Source organism: Marmota monax, unplaced genomic scaffold, assembly GCF_021218885.2.
Source record: "Marmota monax isolate L192 unplaced genomic scaffold, Marmota_monax_Labrador192_F-V1.1 WCK01_AAM20220418_F8-fsc00061, whole genome shotgun sequence".
Classification (NCBI taxonomy): Eukaryota; Metazoa; Chordata; class Mammalia; order Rodentia; family Sciuridae; genus Marmota; species Marmota monax.
This window is the reverse complement of record NW_026695230.1, coordinates 15,994,246-16,016,551: the sequence shown is the minus strand read 5'-3', so window position 1 is coordinate 16,016,551 and position 22,306 is coordinate 15,994,246. Positions and strand designations below refer to the sequence as shown.

General features: G+C 38.9%; 1 protein-coding gene across 1 annotated transcript in view; it reads left to right on the top strand.

Annotated features, from left to right (window-relative positions):
• Swap70 (switching B cell complex subunit SWAP70) overlaps nt 1–22,048 on the top strand; it is a 69,586-nt gene extending 47,538 nt beyond the window's left edge. The window contains exons 5-12 of the mRNA XM_046438171.1: nt 2,153–2,299; nt 3,928–4,036; nt 5,916–6,097; nt 10,984–11,091; nt 12,742–12,908; nt 17,355–17,553; nt 18,701–18,797; nt 19,100–22,048. Coding sequence (XP_046294127.1) covers nt 2,153–2,299; nt 3,928–4,036; nt 5,916–6,097; nt 10,984–11,091; nt 12,742–12,908; nt 17,355–17,553; nt 18,701–18,797; nt 19,100–19,206 — 1,116 coding nt within the window. The 3' untranslated portion in view covers nt 19,207–22,048. The remainder of the gene's footprint in view (nt 1–2,152; nt 2,300–3,927; nt 4,037–5,915; nt 6,098–10,983; nt 11,092–12,741; nt 12,909–17,354; nt 17,554–18,700; nt 18,798–19,099) is intronic.
• The last annotated feature ends 258 nt before the right edge of the window (nt 22,049–22,306 follow it).

Here is a 22,306-nt window from a genome sequence, read left to right as displayed (position 1 = left end):
AATAAATTTAAAATGAATAAACAAATAAATAAATAAATAAATGCTATAGATTCTTAAAAAAAAAAAAAGAATAATACTCTTATTTTTCTAGTTTTTTATTAGGCTTTCATTTTTTTTTTCCCCCAGTGCTGGTGATCAAACTCAGTGCCCCCTGCATTCTATGTAAGCTCTGTTCTACCGAGTTACACTCCTAGCCCTAGGCTTTCATTTTAAAAGAATTACTGGTACAGTTTTGAAATATGGTTAAGAATTGAGATGCTACTATTTTAAAGTAACTATTTAAATAATTACGTTTCCCATATTATGTGCATATTCATACCCGTTCATCTGGAAAGATATTCATAGCATATTGTTCAGTGAAAAAGCAACAATCTGCAGAACATGGGGTACCTTGTGATCTCTTTCATGCAGCATGTGATATATTTGTGTGGAGTAGTCTGAAAGGATATTCACCAAAACATTCACAGTGATTGCCTCCGGAAAGTGTGATTTTTTTTTTTTTTTTTTGAAATCATGTTTTCCTTTTTATTCCTTTTCTGTATTATTGGACTTTCTACATGATTTTATATTATTTTTAAACATTAAAAAAATATTCTTACTTTTAGAAAATGATACTTCCATATAACAGAGTTCATTTTTTCTTATTTTACTCTTTGTTTTCTCCAAACCTAGTCTAGTATCTGATATATACATGGGAAGCTTAATGCTTGATACATAGAATTTGTATATATTTTTAGTGGATCTTTCAAACTTATTACATTTTTATATGAAGCAATAACTGATTGTTTATTTACGTGTTTTGCTCCTTTATTTGTTCAGTAGGTGATATTGTTGTCTTTGCCTCCCCCCCCCCCCATGGAGTGTATCAGTAAACATCAATTAATGCTTAACTTGTGTAGGTTTTGGTGCTACAAAGAGGTATGAGACATGGTCTCTAAAGACTTAAAGGCCCATTAAGATGGCAGGATATAGAACTACTAATGAATTGTACTGTGAGATATCTTTTGCTTAAATGTCCAAAGATTAAGAAACCGAACGAGTTATATGATTAGAATTTAGTATAATGATCAAATGAACTTTGCAGCCAAGTTAATATCATACGTTTGATGGTATAGTCTATTGTAGCCTATCAGCATCTGTAGATTTAATATTAAAAATTTCATTGATTTTTTTTTTTGTACAACTCTGAAAGACTTTAGTCTATAATAATATGTGATTTGTTAAAGTAAAAATTTGAATTATACACCTTTGGGGCTAATATATGGAAAGGAAGTTCAGAGCTTAGAGTGTGAGCTTAGCAGGTAGTATCCTAACTCCTGGTCCAGTTCTTTTCTGCTTGTCCAGAGCAGAGCAGAGTTCCTCTTCCTGTGTAATGAGAGGTTAGGTGCAAAGAGAGGTTGCTACTAGAGGGTGAAATCCTCTAGTATTGATTGAAAGGATAGACTTGGCCAAGTTGATACTCTGACATTTTCATTGATTGAAACTTTAATTTACGAAGAATTATTGTTAGAGGGTCTTTTTTATTTTATTATTTTTTAATGAAATAGAATAGTATAATGAACTTTTGTATACCTATCACCCAACCCCAACAACACATGGATAATCCTACTCTATCTACTTCGTGCCTCTTCTGTGTTTTTCTTGAAGTAAATTCTAGACATTTCATTTTATCTGTAAATATTTCAATAGATATCTCAAGAAGCCTGGAATTTTAAAAACTCACAATGTTTTAACATCAAGAGTTCTAAATCTGATACCTGTATCACTTTGTGGAGGTTGTCTCTGAAATGTTTGAAATTGTATGCAAACTTTTATCTGCGTGTTCTTGCATGAATTTGGGTGTAATGCTCCTGGCCTTCATAGATTCTCAAAGGGCAAGAATCATTGACATTTATGTATTAGGATCATTGATCAGACAGTGGAGTAGACGAGTCTGCTAAGAAAGAAATATCAACTTTTACACATACAAAAACAAGCATTGGGCTGGGGATATAGCTCAGTTGGTAGAGTGCTTGCCCGCCATGCACAAGACCCTGTTTTTTTGTGTGGTGCTGGGTTCAATCCCCAGCACTACAAAAACATACTACCACCATCAACAAAACCAAAAAACTCCACAAGCATTAGCATTTACATCAGATTTAATCTTTCCTAGGGTTACATGATGAAAAAAGGCCATAGACGGAAAAACTGGACTGAACGCTGGTTTGTACTAAAACCCAACATAATTTCTTATTATGTAAGTGAGGATCTGAAAGATAAGAAAGGAGACATTCTCTTGGATGAAAACTGCTGTGTAGAGGTACGTCTACTGTTACTTCTTTGCAGGATTACCTGCTGCTGCCCCCTGCTGTCAAAGGAGTTTCCTCTCCGTCCCCCTTTTAGTCTCTAGAGCCCAAAATAATCATAAATTCACATTTCCAAAATAATATAGGCATACAGTCACCATAGTTTCTGAACCAAAAATTAAAGATAGCTGACAAGATTTTTCTGATATGAATGTTTTGTACAAAGTATATAGAGATTCAACCTTTGTACATTTAAGGAATCATTTATTAAATAAAATGAAGTTATAAAAAAGAAAAGAAAAAAGCAAGGCAGTGTTTGAAATCATGAATATACTGAAAGATCTGGGGACATTTTGAATATATTAAGTAAAACAAGATTAAGCATTGTATTTGAAAAATTTGACTTTCAGGACACTTCATTCACAGCTACTAAATTCTGTTAAGAAGTGAAATCCTAGCTGGGTACGGTGGCACACACCTATAATTCCAGTGACTCAGGAGCCTGAGGAGCATGAGTTCAAAGCCAGTCTCAGCAACTTAGAGAGGCTCTAAGCAACTTAGTGAGACCCTGTCTTAAAATTTTAAAATGTAAAAAAAGGGCTAGGGATGCGACTCAGTAATTAAGTGCCCCTGGGTTCTATCCCTGGTACCCACCCTCCCCAAAGGTGAAATTCTCAAGAACATAAATTTTGAGTTTTTAACTTGTATTATGTTTATATTTGTTGAAGAACATGTAGAATAACTGAGCTCTCACTCATAGAGCATTTTGATGAAAGAAATGGTACAGATATATTATACCATTATACTTACCATATAGGACTGCAGTGCCCACAAAGGGGGCTGTTTAGATTTAACTGAAGAGAGATCACAAGATTGCTGTAGTCTTTGTCATTCTACTCATAAGAATATAGGGAAGAAACCACAGATTGCCAGCAATAACATCCTGGGTGCTAGGAGAGGAAACCACAGTAGACGGAGGTACGATAGGACTCATCCTGACACGGAAGTCTTTTATGTCATAGGAATCAGTACTTCTTATAATGATCCCATGTGTGTACCTTATAGGGTTCCTACAGGGTGGAATATGCTTGGGTGCAGGAGTTGCTATGCTTCTAAATAAAGCATGGCAACCCCACATCCCCATCAGTTGTTTGTATTTCTCCAGGCAGACGTGGTATACCAGTTAGGGTTATTGTTACCATAAGTAATGCAACCTAGGGGAATAGCATTAGTAAATCAGTAATTTGCATTTGTAGGTGTTTTCCACAGACATTGAGCTTCAGTCAGATTTGTGTAAATAAGTTTTAAATACTTTTTTTTAATATTTTTATTTTTTAGAAGTAGTTGGACACAATACCTTTATTTTGATGTGGTGCTGAGGATTGAACCCAAGGCCTTACACGTGCTAGACAAGCGCTCTATCACTGAGCCACAATCCCAGCCCTTAAATACTTAATAACATTTTAGGGCTAGGGTTGTGGCTCAGTTGTAGAGTGCTTGCCTGGCATGCATGAGGGGCTACTGGGTTTCATCCTCAGTACCACATAAAAATAAAACAAAGGTATTGTGTCCACCTACAACTAAAATTATATATTTTAAAAAAAGTAAAATTTTAAAGAACTTATAACACTTTCTGTTTTAGTCTCTGCCTGACAAAGATGGAAAGAAATGCCTCTTTATAATAAAATGTTTTGATAAGACCTTTGAAATCAGTGCTTCAGATAAGAAAAAGAAACAAGAGTGGATTCAGGGTAAGGCAATTTTTATTATATGCCATGATAAAGATGATTAAGAAATATTTTTTAATCTCATGAAAGATGCTAAAATATTGTTTCCTTATTGTTTATAGTTATATCTACTTGTGACAGTAACCAAAAGGAAAACAACTTAAGATGAATTCTCAATTTTTAATTAATTAATTTGCATAATGAACTTGGGAGGAAATTATAAATAGGAAATTTGAGGTTTTATTTACTGCTTAAAGCCCATGGAGTTTCCCCTTTTAGGACTATGAAGAATGTTAAAATGACTGTCTTGTTATGTTTTTGATCATATATAAAACAAAAGTGGAATTAATGCAGTAATTTTTAAATACTTCAAGTGATTTTCAAGTCAATTATTAATTTCCAAAAGAATAATAATCTTAAGAACATAAACTTTGGAATTAATTCAAATTAGTAAAGAATTACATGTGAGATTTTATTTTAAACTGAAAGGGGATTCCAAATAGTCTTGAACATAAATGAAATTACACTGCATTGGAATCTTGAGTCTACTTTCCTGGGTCATGTACCTTGAATGATTAATTCTGTAGCTGCTTTCTTCTTCTTTGGAATGGAGAGAATAATAGTGCCTACTTCTCAGAGTTGTTGTGAGGATTAGAAGTTAGATGACAGATATACTTTACACATTTTCAAAATGACATTCTTACAGAAGTTTTTGTGATAGATTGCAAACAATCCTATTGTCTATTAATTGGGAAATGGTTGAACAAATTATGATAGCATTACACAGTGGAGCACTTTTGCAGTACTCATTGTTTAGTACTTCATGTACACTTTTGCGTGTGCAGTACTGGCAATTGAGCTGAGGGCCTTGAGTGTGCCAGGCAAGTGCTCCACTTGTATGCTCCACTGTTATGGATATTTGAGATAACTTATACAGATAAGTAAAGTGAAAACACTGAGGCTCAAAGGGCATATTGTGTCACCATTTGTGTCAAAAGAAAGTAGAAGAATATATACATGTTCATTTGCTTAAAATACCTCAGGAAAAATACATAAGAAACTGTTAGCATTTGTTGCTAATCAGGCAGGAAACCCAGTACCTGGGGCATAGGAGTAAGTGGAAGACTTCCAAAATGTCTTTTAATGCTTTTTGATTTTAAGCAATGTATATTAGTCAAGAAATAAAATTTAAGTAATTAAAAATTCCAGGAAAGAAATCAGGTTTATATGAAAATTAGATAATTTATGTAAAAGAAATGCATATTGAATATATATGCATCTTCCATTATATAATTTTTATATATATTATATATATTATATATTTGCATTCATTATATAATTTTTTTTTCCTGTGCCAGATATCGAACTTATGACTCATGCATGCTAAGCAAGCCCTCTACCCCTGAGCCACTTCCCCACTCCTAAATTTTCAATAAATGTCAGCTAATGTAATGTGATCTGTTATCTCAGGGAGATGGTTTTATAAGGCACAGATGAGGGACAGACTAAATACAGCTGGCTGCAGATCTGACATCAGGAACTTTGACTCCCTGCCCTTACTGTGCCTTATTCTTATTTAACTTTTAGAGAAGTAGAGAGAAGGGAGTTGAAAGTATTGTTAGAAGTTCTTAAAATATGTGCAGAACAGGTGTATCACCATGCATTTTTGGAGTTAGAAGAGACTTAAAAGATCATCTCTTATTTTATGATCTCATTTTGGAGATGAGGAAGCCCATGCTTCAAGAGACTGGATGTTTGCTCATGGTTATAACATGGCTTACTGGCAAAATCAGAATCCATGCTGGGTCTTCTGTCCTCTGGTTTTCTTCCTGCTGTGTCACTTGTATGGTAGACATGTAAAGAATAAAGTATATTTCCCATTTTTCTCCACTACCTTTTGCAGCCATTCATTCTACTATCCACTTGTTGAAGCTGGGCAGCCCTCCACCACACAAAGAAGCCCGTCAGCGTCGGAAAGAAATGCGAAAGAAGCTATTGGCTGAGCAAGAGGAGCTGGAGCGGCAGATGAAGGAGCTCCAGGCCGCCAATGAAAGCAAGCAGGAGGAGCTGGAGACTGTGAGGAAGGTGTGTGTGGGCTCAGGGCTGGAGGAGCACTCTTCATTTCAATGCGAAGCCACAGCCACCTTACTTACTTTGGTTCCACCAACAGTAGGCTAATACAATTTTCAGGAGAGGTTTGGTGAACTGTGTTCTCAAGTGTATCCAGATCACTTGTGAGGCTCTTTGGTTTTCCCAGCCTAAATAGCATGAAGGTCTCAGGTCAGCAAAAACATCTCATTGAAAAAGAAGATATATTTATTAAAAAAATGAGTACATTTTAATTTTGTCAAAGAAAGATGTGAAATTTCATCCTTTTGGGAACATGAAGGCTATTTTGGGGTGACCACTGCAGGACCCCTCCCCCCAGCTCCCGTGCACATTTATGAGTGTCTCCAAAGACTCTTAATGTAGATTGAGGTTTTTATACTATTTGATGTCAGAGTTATAGTCTAGTCAGTCAGCTTCTCCTTCCATCAAGGCTAGGTTGTCAAGTACTATAGAGTGTATGGGATAGTTGGCACTCACAGGGTGACATTGTTCCCTGATAGGAGTGGCAGTGAGTCCCCCTTGTGTGGGCATGGTCTTTATTTGGGACATTTCAGGACTGAGCCTGTTTAACCATAAGCTTATAGACCCCCCCGCCTGCCCCGCCTGCCTGCAATACCTTTACACTAGATATAGGGGTGACTCGTGGTTTGAGGCCTCACATTCCTCATGAGCTTCTCCTTTTACAACTCAGGGAAATGCCACACTGTACACTGAACCAAGTAGACCCATAAGTATTTTCTAAAAATACATTTATAATCTTAGGTACTATGTGATCATACATCTTAGAAACAGCCATTACTAGGCAGCCCAGATACTTTACAAAAGCAGCTCCCTTGATTGCTCTTCTCTCCAAATCACTCTTACATCTTGCCTCTTTCTGCTACAAAACATTTTCCGTATCAAGTTCATTGAGAGGCTAGGCTGAGCACCTGCAATATAGACCCACTCTTTCCTCCCTTCTGTGCATACATTAGAAATGAATGTTATGAGGGTAGAGGTGAGGTGGGAAGCTGGGGTGTGGTTCCCTTGTACTTTGTTAAATTTATGAAATAGGCCATACCTGAAGAGGAAAGCATAAAATATGTATTGTAAGTTATCATACAATTAATACCAATGAAACTACTACCAAGGTTAAGACAGAATATGGCCAGTATTTTTTTATTATTTTTAGATTTAAATGACAGAAGAGTATATTTTGACATATTATACATACATGGAGTATAATTTATTCTAATTAGGATTTGCCAATATTTTGAAGCTTCCCCCCCCCCTTTTTAATTTTTAAAAATTTACAAACAGTTAAGATTAACCGTTTGTATATTGGTTTTTTTTTTTATTTTTAACATATGCTTGGATTCTTGTAACAGCCATGGACAGAATATAGAACAATTAATACCCCCAGAGAATTCCCTTGTGCTTCTCTTTTGTATTTAGACCTTGTTTTCACCTTTAAATCCTGGAAATCACTTATCTGTTTCTAAAAAAAGTACATACTAACCTCAATGTTCTGCATTTAGTTTCATTGAATGTATTTTTGAGATCTCTCTAAATCAGTGTTAGGAGAGCTTCCTTATTCTTCTTTATGACAACCTGACATTCTGTCATATAGCTGTTTAATATTCCATTGCATGGCTGTGTCATTACTTATTTAATTGATTACCCCACTGAGGAACATTTGGGTTGTTTTTACTCTTTTAATAGACAATGCTGTAGGGCATTATCTTGAACCTGTGCCATTTTGTATATGTTCATACATGTTCTGGTATCTCTGTAAAATAATTCTCAGAAGTAGAATTTCTGGTCCAGAAGTGTGAAATCCAGGTTGAGGGAACAGCTGCCATCCTAAATGCTGCTGTTACTCCACAAGGTGAAAAGTATTCTAGGGCTTGGCAGTTAAGGGCTCTTGCCTAGAGATGTCCCATATCACTCCTATTTACAATATTTTAATCAGAACTAGTCTCATATTTCTAATGAGAAGTCAGCTGTCAGGTTTACTGGGGTTCCTTGTGTGTGGGGAATAATTTTTCTTCTGCTGCTTTCAAGATTTTCTTTTCTGAGGTTGTCTTATAACAGTTTATTGTGATGTTTGTGGCTGTGGATCTCTTTGTATTTATCCTATTGAGTTTGCTGAACTTCTCAGGTTTGTAGGCTAATGTTGCCCCATCAAATTTGAGAAATTTTTAGTTATTTCTTCAAATTTTTTTTTCTTGGGCTGGGATTGTAGCTCAGTGGTAGAGCGCTCGCCTTGCATGTGTGAGACCCTGGGTTCGATCCTTAGCACCACATAAAAAAATAAATAAGTGAAATAAAGGTATTGTGTCCAACTACAACTAAAAATAAATATTTAAAAAAATTTTTTTCTACTCCTTTCTCCTCTTTCTGCTATTTTTACTATACAGATGTTGGTGTTCATGATGATGCCCCACATGTCTCTAAGACTCTATTCAGTTTTCTTCATTTTTTTTCTGTTCTAATTGCATAATTTATATAGATTTATTTTTCAGGGAGTCTTCTTGTAGCCCAAATATACTATGAGTTTCTAGTGAATTTTTCATTTCAGTTATTGTACTTTTCAATTCCACAATCTCTTTTTGGTTCTTTTTATAATTTCTTTCTTCTTATTGATATTGTCTGTGGGATGGGATATCATCATTCCTTCCATTACTCCTTTAAGCATAGTTTCCTTTATTTCTTTGAACATATTTATAACTGCTTTGAAGTCTTCTGGCAGATATTCATCCAGGCCTCTTCAAAGGCAGTTTCTAGTTCCTGTTTTCTTTTTCTTTTTGTTGTTGTTATTGTTTTTTCCCATGTATGGGTTACAGTTTCCTGTTTCTTTTTCATGTCTTATAATTTTTTATAGAAAACTGGACACTTTATAAAACCATAGCAACTCTGGATTTTGATTCTAACACTGTCTGTCTTAGGACTCATTTATTTGTTTGGTGATTTGGCTGGACTGTTTTCTGATAGTGTGTTGCCTCTGTGCTTCTCAGAGGCAAGCCTTGGGCATGCACATAGTCACCTTGAGATGACCCCAATTTTAGCAGGGCTCTCTTTAGATGTTTCTTTTTCTACTCTCTCTGTTAAGCCATCCACCTCTGTTGGTATCACAAACTGTTAGGTCTCAGTATTTCTGGTTGACAGAATGTTCTATGTTTTTCACAATACCTTAGAGCCTAAATTGCCCTTTGGTCTGAATATCATTTAAATTCAGGTCTATATGTAGCCAAGACTAGTTCTTAAGATTTGTTCTTGCCATGTGAGGGCTCTGCCTAAGCTGTCTCTTCCCCTGGTTTTCTCTGTCAGGCTTTTGACTGGTCTGTAGTTTAGTTTGTTGCTCTCATGGAGCCACCAACCTCTTCCTAATTCCTTACCACCAAACTCTCCGTTGTTATCAAGTGTCCTTAGGCTTATTCTTCTTCACAATTTCAAATAAAGTCACTTCCAAACCTGTCTTTGTCCCTGGACAAAGCTTCTGTGCAGCATTCTGGAATTTGTGGAGATAACAGTATACTCTGCTTGGAATAGCATTCCTGCTTTATGAGCCTGTCAATTGATGGGGGAAGGTGGCCTTTGGTCTTTGTTGCTTGCCTCTCCCTTTGTGAAGCTTCTGCCCCATAAATGAGTTGGGACAAGGGTAATCAGGTCTAGTCCTCTCAACCTGCCCACCCTGTGAGTGGGGGCTGAGGGAAAGAGAGCTCCAGATCTCTTAGCCATGCTTGCCTGGAATAGAGTTTCTGCAGCATAGAGCTGGGGAAGGTGAGGAATACTGGCTTCTATCCCTCCTAGGGAGTTGGTGCAGCCCTGGGCTGTGAATTGAGAGGAGAGGAGCCTTCAATCTTAGTTTCATCTGCCAGAAGTAGATTGGGCAGATGGAATGTGTTGTGTCCCAAAAGCTATAGACTCACTGTTCTTAGCTGAGATTTGGTAGATTTTCTTTTTTTGTTTTTTGTTTTATGGTTCTGGGGATCAAGCCCAGGGCCTTGTGCATGCTAGTAAGTGCTCTACCACTGAGCTGCATTCTCAGCCCTTAGTAGATTTTCTTAGATAAATGTTCTCCATTTCTTTATGTGTTTAGGATAATTTCCAGAGACTTTAAGTGGTTGTTTCCCCATTTTTTTAATAAGTAATTTTTATCATCTATTGTTCCACTGGGGAAATGATCCATGGAGCTCCTCAGGCGCCTTTTCTGGCAGTTGAGCTCTTGTAAAAGTTTTAAGGAATAATGTGCAAGATAAAGAAGTGCAAGATTAGGGGCTTGCCTCACACATGTGAGGCACTGGTTTCGATCCTCAGCACCACATAAAAATAAATAAAATAAATAAAGATTAAAAAAAAAAGAACTGCAAGATTAGATCTCAAACCTGGTGAAAAGAATTGCAAATGAAAATAATTCAATGGCTGTACTACAACTTCCTCTGCAAAATGTGATTCAGACATACCAGTGTTCATTCATCATTTATCAAATTTGTTTTGCATGTTAAAATTTGTTGCAAATTGCTGGGATGGAATTCCAATGGGTCTAACAGTTTTTATTCTTTTTTTTTTTTTGGTACCGAGGATTGAACCCATGGGCACTCAACCACTGAGCCACATCTGCAGCCCTTTTTTGTATTTTATTTTAAGACAGAGTCTTACTGAGTTGCTTAATGCCTTGCTAAATTACTGAGGCTGGCTTTGAACTCTAGATCCTCCTGCCTCAACCTCCCTAGCTGCTGGGGTTAGAGGCATGTGCCACCGAGCCTGGCTTTATTCTATTTTTATTGAATGTTTGGCTTTACTCATAAGCTTGGCTTTTTCTCTCAAATGTTCCACTGTAACAAATCTGCTTTTCTGGGGATGGGTTTTTAATTGGGTAGAAACTGGAGGAAGCAGCATCTCGTGCAGCAGAAGAGGAAAAGAAACGCCTGCAAACTCAAGTGGAGCTGCAAGCCAGGTTCAGCACAGAGCTGGAGCGTGAGAAGCTGGTGAGGATCCCATGGCTGAGTTCATTGGGCCAGCCTGATGAGGGGAAAGGGAGGCCTGGGAGGCTGGAGAAAGGCCATCTTCTGCTACTGACATGCAGTGATTACTGGGGAAATTATGTGTTCGTTCATTCGTTAGTCCTTTATTGAGCACCTCCTGTGTTCCAAGCACTGTGCCAAAGATATAAAGGTGAAAGATATGAGTATTGTTTTAAAGACCTGCTAAGCAGATATTTATGGGATGGAATATTGAATGCTTGTGACTGTATGTCCTGATTTTTTTCCTGGGACTATCTTTGTCCTCTTGGTAAAATTATTATTAATATCTTTCATTCTCAGAAGTTATTTGGAAAATAAATAGCTTTGAAAAAGTGAGCATAGATTTTATCACATTTCTCCTCTATAATGAACTATGAGGAGGGATCTTAAGTTGCAAGAACATCTGCATTTTGGTTTGCTACTCCTGGCAGCTCTGATTCATCCTAGAGGCCCCAAAGGTCCGAGTGGCTCCAGGACATCATCAGCTGGTTAATAGGTCTTGTTCTGTTGAGCCATGCTATGTGGGAAAGTGCGGAGCCCTATGCCTTTATGTGCTCATGACATTTCCTGTCGTCATTTAAAGCGCTTGTTTGTGTTGTGAGAGGAAAGCACAGGGGGCAGACGTGTAGTTGGGAGGTAATCATGCACTCACAGTGTGGAGGCCTAGCCTTTCTTCCTTTCTGTTGCTTCTCACTGAGTTGTAGTTTTCTCTTAAATATAGTGGTTATCATATGGTCTTTCCTGGCTCTTTTCACTAGCTATTGCTAGTGAAAATATTTTATAAGCTGAAAAAACATCTGCTAACATTTATGATATTATATTTAGGATAATCTTTAAGGCAGAGATCAAAACTCTTACCCAGAAGTGGGGAAACCACACACTTCTTAAGGTACTGACTTAACTACTGGAGTTCTTCCCTGGCTAGAGGTGTCCTAGGGAGGGGAGAAGAGGGGTGACAGTAGGCAAATGCAGAAGGAGTCTCCTGCAGACCAAGTTTCCCTTCTCCATTTGTTTTCATGTGCAGGTTGCTCTGAGTGGGCAAAAGTTCATTCATTCCTTTCACTGAAGACTGTTGTTAAAGAAGTTGTGGCTGTCAGAAAAGAATTTAAAGAAAAATTATATAGGGAAACGTTTTTTTTTTTTTTTTTGGCTTGACTCAAAAGGTGGAGTACAGCCTGGCGTGGTGGCATACGCCTGTAGTCTAAGCGGCTTGGGAGGCTAAGGTAGGAGGATGGTAAGTTCAAAGCCAGCCTCAGCCACTTAGCAAGACCCTGAATAATTCGGTGAGACCCTGTCTCTAAATAAAATGTAAAAGGGGCTGGAGATGTGGCTCAGTGGATAAGCGCCCCTGAGTACAAAAAAAAAAAAAATGTGGAGTGAAAAGTATGAAAAATATACCAAAGCAGGAACACAGCATTTGGGTTGGAGTCTTTTACAGCTGGAATTGGATGTTGTGCTCTCATTTTTTTCATATTTAATTCAAGAACTGAAGGCAGGGGCTACCACACTGGTGAACTGTGGGCAGCTCCCAGGATAGAGGTGGGGTGGGAGGCTTTCCCCATAGTTGAAGTCAGCCTGCATTTCAGCATGACCATGACCCTTTTATACCTTCAGATCAGACAGCAGATGGAAGAACAGGTTGCCCAAAAGTCCTCTGAACTGGAACAGTATCTACAGCGAGTACGGGAGCTGGAAGACATGTACCTAAAGCTGCAGGAGGCTCTTGAGGATGAGAGGCAGGCCCGGCAAGATGAAGAGATGGTGCGGAAACTTCAGGCCAGGTGCCATATCAGTTTGCAGACTTTGCCTTACATGTTTGGCTTGGACTGATGGTTTCTTGGGTCAGCTAATACTGGTGGAAGGGGAGGAGGCTCTCACTCTGGCAGTGACAGGGCTTATGTGTTGTCCAGGCTGGATAGACTCTGGAGATTTGGCCTACTAGTGTGTTTCTCTTCATCCTAGGGCACTGAAACCCTTGCTTAGGAAGCTAAAGAAGGACCTTATCTGTTTTAGAGCAGTCTGTGGGTATGTTTGATGGAGTCCTGTTAATCATACTCTAGAATATCCATGAGCCCAGATCAGCTTGGTGAGAAGTTGACTTTTTTGTGTTGCAGACAAGAGACAGCCCTTAATATAGGGACAGGGCTGGGCTTAGGCCAGAGTTGCAGCTACAGTGTAGAGTACATGTGCAGTTTCCATTTGGTCATTCAGAATAGTACTGTAGTAAGTACTACTTGAAATAGCAAAGTGGTTTTAATAGCAAAATGATTTTAAATGTAAATGTAACTACTATATGTAGCTCTCTGCACCAGTAAGCTAAAAGTTCAGTACAAAATTTAAACTTTTTCTTCGTGTACAAAACCTATTTTATGAATATAATTATTTTCTTTTTTCTAAATTATTTTTCTTCTTAGTTTTTGGAACTTGAGATGGACAAATTTGCCCCATCTAGTGGTCATTTTTAAGATGTGGGTTCTTTCTTTCATGAAGTCCCTGAGTACTGGGCCTGATTCAGAGACTGACTGTCAAGATTGGCAGAGGGGATTTGCACCTTGCTTCTCAGGATTGGCCTGGGTAGGAAAAAAACAAAGAAAGTCATAACAATATATCTACATTTGAGGATAAATATATTTTTGAAAAGGATCTCATTATATTGTCCAGGCTGACTTTTTAACTCTCAGATTCAAGTGACCTTCCTGCCTTACTCTCCCAAGTACCTGGAACTAATATACTTGGTCCTTTCTCTGTAGTGCCTTAAGTTTCTCCAAGATAGCTTTTATAGTAAATTGTTTAAATGTAATAACTTTGACTTGAACCACCTGGGTCTTTTTAAAAAATATTTATTTTTTAGTTGTAGGTATACACAATACCTTTATTTTTTATTTTTATGTGGTGCTGAGGATCGAATCCAGTGCCTCACATACGCTAAGCAAGTACTCTACCACTAAGCCACACCCCAGCCCCCCATCTGGGTCTTGTAATTTTTTTTATCATTAAAATTTTAATGTGTAACCCTGAAGGTTATCTAGGTGCTTTTGAATGGAGACTCAGAAGAAAACTGTTTTAATGTGTGGAAAAATCAAGTATTGAAAAGTTCTGGAGGCTGAGCCATGTCCCACTGTAACTTTTACCCACTGAAATTTTGGATCTCTAAGGTCTAGGAGCATCCTTGGTCATGTCTGCATTCCTAGTAACCAGTGCAGTGCCTAGCACATGCTGAGTGCCCAAAGGAATACTTTTTGAATGGATGGATGGATTGAAGTTTTACCTACTGTGGCCTTGTGGACCCAGAGTCTGTCTTCCAAGTGTTATAAATATTTTTCTATGTGTTTGAAGGCAGTTAGGGACTGGGTTCCAGAGTGAGGTGTGGCTACTGATTCCCAGATATGAAAGTTTTTATGAAACTTTGTATGAAACTTTTAGAGAAGTGCTTCACTACTTTGAGCCTTCAGTTCCTTATCTATAAAGTAAAGTAACTGCCAACTCTGTAGGGCTGTGAAGATGAAATGAGATATTTTAGGCATAGTGTTTAGCATAATGTTTGTGGACACACAGTATAAGATGCTCTCTGTTCCTTTATCTGATTTGCAGATGGGGAAGATACTTCATGTATATAATTTCAAAATAAGCATTCAAAAAGATGTTGACAGGCTACAGTGATAGTTTTAGACTAATAAGATAGTCTAAAATATCAAAGAACAAGTACTGGCCTAATAGCAGTTCATTTGAAAGATCTAGGGTTTCACTTCCCTGTGATGTGGTTGCCAAAACCTCAGGTACTATTAGGCAGCTTTAATAAATGTGAAGTGTCCAGAGCAAATGAAGTAATAGTCTCACAGTAATAACGTGAGCTGTTGTTTACTCAGCACTTGCTACATGGCAGCCGTGTGAGTACCTTACATGCATCATCACATTTGATTCATCAGCACACCTCTTATGGTAATTCTTTTTTTAATTTTTGAGACAGAGTTTTGCTGTATTGTCCAGGCTGGCCTCAAATTCCTGGGCTCAAGTGACCTTCCTATCTCATGCTTCCAAGTAGCTGGGACTATGTGTGTGTATCACCACACCTGGCTATTCTTTTCTTTTCTTTTTAAATAAATGAGGAACCTGAAATGCAAAAAGAGAGTGAGGCACTAGACTTCATTCATGGGTTTGTTTGCATACCACAGAAACTGGCTTGAATTAGCTGAAGCAATAAAATAATTTATTGAAAGGTTCTTAAGTAGTTCACCGGTTCCACAGAAAGGCAGGTGGGCAGGCTTTGAACACTAGCAGCAACCAGGCTGGGAAAATTCATTAACCTGGACTACAGCTCAAACCAGACTTGAGAAAGGACACCACACATTGGTACTGGGTGACAGTAGTACCATTTCTTCTGCTGCCACTCTACACTAGATATTGCTGCCATCAGCAAAGTAAATTCTGCACTGTCTTGGGTTCTGTGTGTCAATAGTTTCTGAGTCCAAGTTCCAGGAGAGGTATCTGTTTAGCCAAGCTCAGCCCTTGTCTTCCCTGTGCCCTGGTTTCCAAGGAGCAGAAAGGTAGCTTTCTGGCCTGCGGCATCTATAGTGGGAGATAGTTCCACCTCTCATCAAGATTCCTAATGTGGTAGATTCCCTAGACACCTGAGAGACAGAATTCAGGTTCTGGGCAGCACAATCTCCCAGAAAATGTCCATTTTCCTCCCATACTTTATTATTAGAATGAAGAAACAGCCTTTCTAGTCTTGCTCACTGTTTATCCCAGTTCCTAGAGGAGCACTTGGAAGGTGTATAATAAATTCAGATTGAATGAGGGGATAAACTGTATGCTGTTCAGACTACATCTGCAATGCTTTATTCAGCTGTGTACATCTTACTCCAAGAGACTTGAAAGGAGCTAGTGTGTGTCTCAGGAAGGATATTGCATGTGGACACTGGGCCCCATCTTTGGGCTGGATCTGGTCTACTTGGGGAGGCATTCTTAGCAGGAAGGAGAGCCACCTTCCTGTGCTGAAAGGTGATCATGGCAAAGAGGGAGCAGATTGATCATTTGTAGAATTAGGGATAGTGGATGGGGAAGCTCATGTTGGTATAAGAAGGAACTTCCTAAGGATTGAAGCTGCCCATAGATATACTGACTGACTCATGAGAGTGTCAGTGGCCCCTTGACTAGGGTATTGCAGCACAGTTGGACAGTCATCTTTGAGAAAGGCTTGGAGGGAGTTCTGTTGTTGGCATGGGTGGGAGCTGGGGCTTCAGGAGTCAGGGTCAGGCAAGGGCTATGTGGTCTGTTATTCTTTTTCCCTTGAAGAGCGAATGCTGTAGTAACTGACTTGCCATGTGAGTTGAAACCATGTAGCTCGCTATGAGATCTGTGTCCTGACCAGGCCTGGCATCTCAATATACCATCTGCACTTGGAGTGCAGGTTTGGGCTATGTGCTGGTTTATGTTTTTAAACACTTACGCAGTTGGATAATCTCAAATAGGTAGCCTGTTATTGAAAATAACATTTTGGAGTCATACATACTTAAGGTTGAAATCCATTATGACCTATGCAACATAGTTGTAAACCATTGCTTTATCTATAACTTGGGGATAATACCTTGCAGGATTGTTGGGGGATTAGCAATAATGAAGTTAAAGTGTCTGGCATGTAGTAATTGTTCAGTGAATAGAATCTATTCTTCTCCTTTGTGTCAGTCAGCTCTTTCTCCCTTCATCTGTATTACTTTAATTATCAGTTTTATTTTTTTTTCCCTTGCTAATAGGTCTTTGTTAGGTGAAGAAACATTTAAAGGTGTAGCAACCAAATTTCAAAACTTGGTCCCCTGCACCTGGCAGGTGGATGACCCAAAGCCTGGTCCTCTTTACTGGTTGTAAAGGGCATGTCACTTCCCCTTTGTGCCTCATTTTCTTCAACTCTAAAATGTGAACATTAATAGCACCTAAGTTTACTGTGAGGATTGATAGAGATAGATTTGATTCTTAGCTCAGTTCCTGGCACACATTCAGCTTTGCATAAATGTTATTTTCCTTTTTTTTTTTTTTCTTTTCAAAAAATGGTAAAATAGGGGGTTGTTTACTAACTTTGTGAACACTAACATCTCTGGCTCCCACTCCTTTTTGTGACATAAGAGGTACATTGAACGACCTTGAATGTTCTCTTCTGAAATTCTTCCCTCATCTGCTAGATTAGGTGTGGTGCCTGGGCAGAGGTGATCTGAGTCTCCTTTGCATTGCAGGTTGTTGGAGGAAGAGTCTTCCAAGAGGGCAGAACTGGAAAAGTGGCACTTGGTACAGCAGCAGGCCATTCAGACAACAGAGGCAGAGAAGCAGGAGTTGGAGCACCAGCGTGTCATGAAGGAGCAGGCCCTTCAGGAGGCCATGGCACAGCTGGAGCAGCTTGAGCTTGAGCGGAAGCAGGCTTTGGAGCAGTATGAGGTGAGTGGGCTGGTCACCGTACACTCTTGAATTTGATTCCTTAAAAACATTGTTCAGGGGGCTGGGGTTGTAACTCAGTGGTAGAGCGCTTGCCTTGCATGTGTGAGGCACTGGATTCAATCCTTAGCACCACATAAAAATAAATTGATTAATTAAGTAAAGGTATTGTGTCCATCTAGAACTAAATTTTTTTTTAAAAAAACATACTTTTTTGGGGGGCGGGGGCGGTGGTGCTGGGGATTGAATCCAGGGCCTTGTGCGTGTGAGGCAAGCACTCTACCAACTGAACTATATCCCCAGGCCCTCCCACCTCCAGAACACACATTGTTCAGAAAAAGATTGTTTAGTAATGTTTATCTGTTAGTACACAGCTGTAGCAAGAATCTTAGCTGTAGAAAGGAAAGAGGAAGTTTTTATAAGAGATAAGGTGTATCCTTCAGAGTCTACTCAGGAGACAGAAACTACATAGTAATGTGAGCAGCAAAAGTTTAATATATATACTTATAAACTATAACAGGGGATTACCTATCAAGAGTGGCAGATGCAAGAAACAGCTACTGCCTCCAGGCTGAGGCAAAGCACAGCAGGAGTCCCTTGCTCCTGGTCCCTGACTCAGCACTGTGATCCAGGCCTTCTTGGGGGACACCACAGTGGCAGAGAAGTGGCTGAGTTGCTGGGCCAGCAGAACTCCCAGGGAAATTGTTCCCAGGCACTGGTCACTCCAGGGAGATGCCACTAAAACCCACTGGGATGATAGCACGAGTGTCCTGAGTGCTAGCTTCCTTCCTCCAGCACCTGTTACTATCAAAACTGAAATGGAGCCAGCTAATGAGGGAGAATTATTCTAGTTAACAAGGCAGTGAATGGTTATTTGGAGCTGAGAGTGGTAGATGTGGTGGAAGGGTAGGCATTAGTACCAGATGGCCTGGGTTTTAGTCCTGGCTCTGCCACTTCCTCCTGTGTGACTTAGGCAGGTTGCTTAACCTCTGGTTTCTACTGCTGTACCCTGGGATAACAACAGTTCCTGCTTCTTAACAGAGTTTAATGAGATAACCCATGAACCCATAGTAAGTAACTAGTTGTTGTTATTTGATTCTCGAACTACTTACTATGTGTCTGCAAAGTCCAAACTCCATTCTTGTTTCAGGGGGTTAAAAAGAAGCTAGAAATGGCAACTAATAAGACCAAGAGCTGGAAGGACAAAGTGGCCCATCATGAAGGATTAATTCGATTGATAGAACCAGGTAATAGGTTTTTTGAAGTAATCATACATTAATTTTAATTTCATTTTATTTGTGTATTTGAATTGTGCTTAAAAATCATTTTTGGCCCAAATGTATAAGCCCTAAGCTGTTTAGAGTACATTTCTCTTGGGCCCAGATAGTCTCCTGTATGCACAGCTTCTCATCTTTGGCTGGTATGACTTTTTTAGATGTTCCTCAGAGAAGAAATAAGGTGAAAAGTTAACTATTTTGTCCATGGAGAAATGATAATGTAAAGTGAAGAATGTAATACTACCTGTGTTTAAAGCATGTTTGTCTTTTAGGTTCAAAGAACCCTCACCTGATCACTAATTGGGGACCTGCCGCTTTTACCCAGGCAGAACTGGAGGAAAGAGAAAAGAACTGGAAAGAAAAAAAGACCACGGAGTGACTACTCCTGACAGAAGTCCCCTCAGTTATGCAGATGCCAAGTGTGGCTGGAGAGCTTTATGCTAAAGACAAAAGAAACTTGCTTCGCTGCTTCTAACTCTTTTCTTGGTGCCTCTAATGGGGTCAGTGTGCTAAGGAGCCCTTCCTGCAAATGCAAGCTTCTCTGAAAAGGACAAAAAAAGTCAATGTTGTCAAGCTCTTTATTTACTCTCTCTGAAAACTTCAGCTTCTGAAAATTGCATTAGGCTCAGATTCTCTTCTGAGAGAGGCAGAGCATGGTCAGCTCTGTATCTGCAGGGTTGAGAGCATGGGGTCTGAGTGCTCAATATCTCTGGGGAGTCAGAACCTCTTTGGACTGGGTGCCAGCTCTTCCTTTGGCAGCATGTTTCCTTCTTTGTGTGTTTTAAGTGAGATTGGCCTGTCTTCTTGGCATCCGTGCCAGTTGAACTGGCAGGCCTTTGACCATAGGTGCTCTGATGGATAGGTCATGGAGTCTCTGCCATTTCTCAGTCATCCTTCTGGATAGATCTGGCAATTGAGGTTTCTTAGCTTCTACTGAGATAGTTCTTTCCCTAAGCATCATACATTTGGCATGTATCATTCCCATTTCCTTTCCCTCACCTCAAAGAAAAACATCCTCTTGGCTCATACTCAACCTAATTCTATCTCGGGTGTTCTCTCTCCTTCTCTCTAGCAAATGATGTGCTACTAGGGTACTTCATGCAGTAAGAGGATTATGTTGAGTGTAGAAAAAAGCTAATTTGAAATAAAAATTATTTTGTTGATTTATAAAGCAGATTATATGCACATGGGCAGTGGGAAGTTGCCCATATGTGTGTAGTTAGATTTAAAATGTTATAAAGGGGGGAAAATGTCATGAGGATGATAACATGTCATTGTATTAGCCCAACCATAGCTCTCATTAGGAGGGCAGCTTTTCTGCCTTTTCCCTTCCTGTGTGTATCAGGGAAGAAATATCCAGTATAAATAAGTGCAGCAAGGAAATTGAGATCAGAGTCTAATTCAAAAAGAAAATTGAGGAAGTTTCCCATGTATAATTTGTTTTTGAGTAAGAATATTTATGAAGTCAAGCCTTCCAACACTAGTTATTAATTTATAAACATCAGTAACTTCATGGAAAGCCATGATGCTTAAAATTGAAAAGCATAAATATGGGGGTAGCAGGGTGTGGTGGTACGTGCCTGTAACCCCAGGGACTCAGGAAGCTGAGGCAAGAAGATCACAAGTTTGAGGCTAGTCTGTCTCCAAATAAAAAAAATAAAAAGGGCTGGCAATGCAGCTTGGTGGTAGAGTGCCCCTGATTTCAGTCCCCAGTACTGAAAAAAGAAGGAAAAGGGGCGCGGTGGGGGGGAAAGAACAAACAAGGGTAATTCAGTTGTCACACAAAGGCAGAATTCAGCCTCATGGTTCTGGTCCTCGCCAACAAGCATTACATGAAGAAGAACTCGGGCATTCTTGAAGTGGTTGCATAACAGCAGTGAGGAAGCGATTCTAAAAAGATGTGTACATCTAGAGTGGATGGTCTTAAGAGATTTCAGTGCATGTATTTATTTACATGAGTGGAAACTGGAATATAATTCCACATATCTTTTATGACTGGAAAATATTTGCCAGTGAAATGGTCTTTAGAAATTTGTCTTAAGGACTGTTTGATAAAAATATAACTTTATTTAATGATCTCTTATAGTTGTCTTTATAAAATTAGATTTTTATCTAAAATATCTTTTATATTATGCCTTCCAAATGTAACATATATTTTGGGTATTGTTTTCTGCTGAGCCACTTATAAGTATTGTTATTTTATTCTGTCACTGGCAGATATATTAGACCAACGGGAATGGAACCTTTCTTGTGGTTTGATTTATCACACTAGGGACCCCCAATCTCCCTCATAACGGATGAGGAAAAGATATTTTACAAAGAAGCCAATGAGCCATGTGACATCTCTGGAGTAGAAACAGTGTGGACTTGGATAGCCTGTGCATGGGGTGGGTGGAATGTGTGAATTTCTGCTTTGGGGAAGTGCTGAGATAGGCCATATATATCCTTGCAGAATGTCCCTTCTTAAAATCCAGCTTGTTGCATAGCTGCAAATGAAAACATGACCTGGGGTTAGCTCCTCCATTCCTGTCTCCAGTGGACCTCACTTTGTGGCCTGGGCCATGAGCCTGAAGATTGCTTGTTTTCTGGGCACATGTGGGCCTTGACTTGACTAAGCAGTCACTCCTAGGATGGTGCAAAAAGTTTGTATTTATTGCATAGTGTCGACATCCTGGCTTCCATGGCACTACATCCAGGAGGGAAGAGCCCCTCTAAACAATGGTAAAACAGCAGCACAGAAATGAACTCTGTCAATCCTATTTGGGATGATATTTTTATATTAATCAAATTCCTCCTAATATTTAAAATGGTTTCAGCTGTCAAAATACCTATAGACCCCTTGGTTTTACTTTTGTAATTACTGTACAGAAAATTTCAGGAGTGTTTGAATGCTTGTCATAATCAGGCCTTTTCCTTAATACGTAGACATGATCATTTCCAGGAATTATACCTGAAAAAAGTTTTAAAAAGATGTTTTGTTTTTTGCAGTATGGACAGGGAACAAAATATAATTTTCAAACATCATTATCTAAACATTGTGTAATGTAATATGCTCAACTTTCTTAATTTTTTTGCTAATTTTTCTAAGATATATTAAAAGTTTTTTATATTTTTTTTGTTTGTTGTTTGTTTTTGTAGTAAAATGGACCCAGTAAGAAAATTAAATGTGCCAGAACATCATACATTTTAAACTGTCTGGTTTAATAAAACAATGGGGTACAGTTGTGTGTCTGAATGTGTATTTTCATATAATGAAATGGACTTTGGTTTTGGGACACTTCCTGAAAACACTGAGTTTAGGGTTAAGACCCCCAGAAGTTAGCTCTTGTTTGGTGTTTTGAGTCACGAATGTGGGGAAACCATGGGTGATGTGTCAGCTCACAAGCGGGAACTTACAGAGATGATCTCTCCCTCATTGTTGCTCTTACCTCCAAATCCCCTTACCTTTGTTTTCTCAGATTTTCTTTCCATGTCTTTCA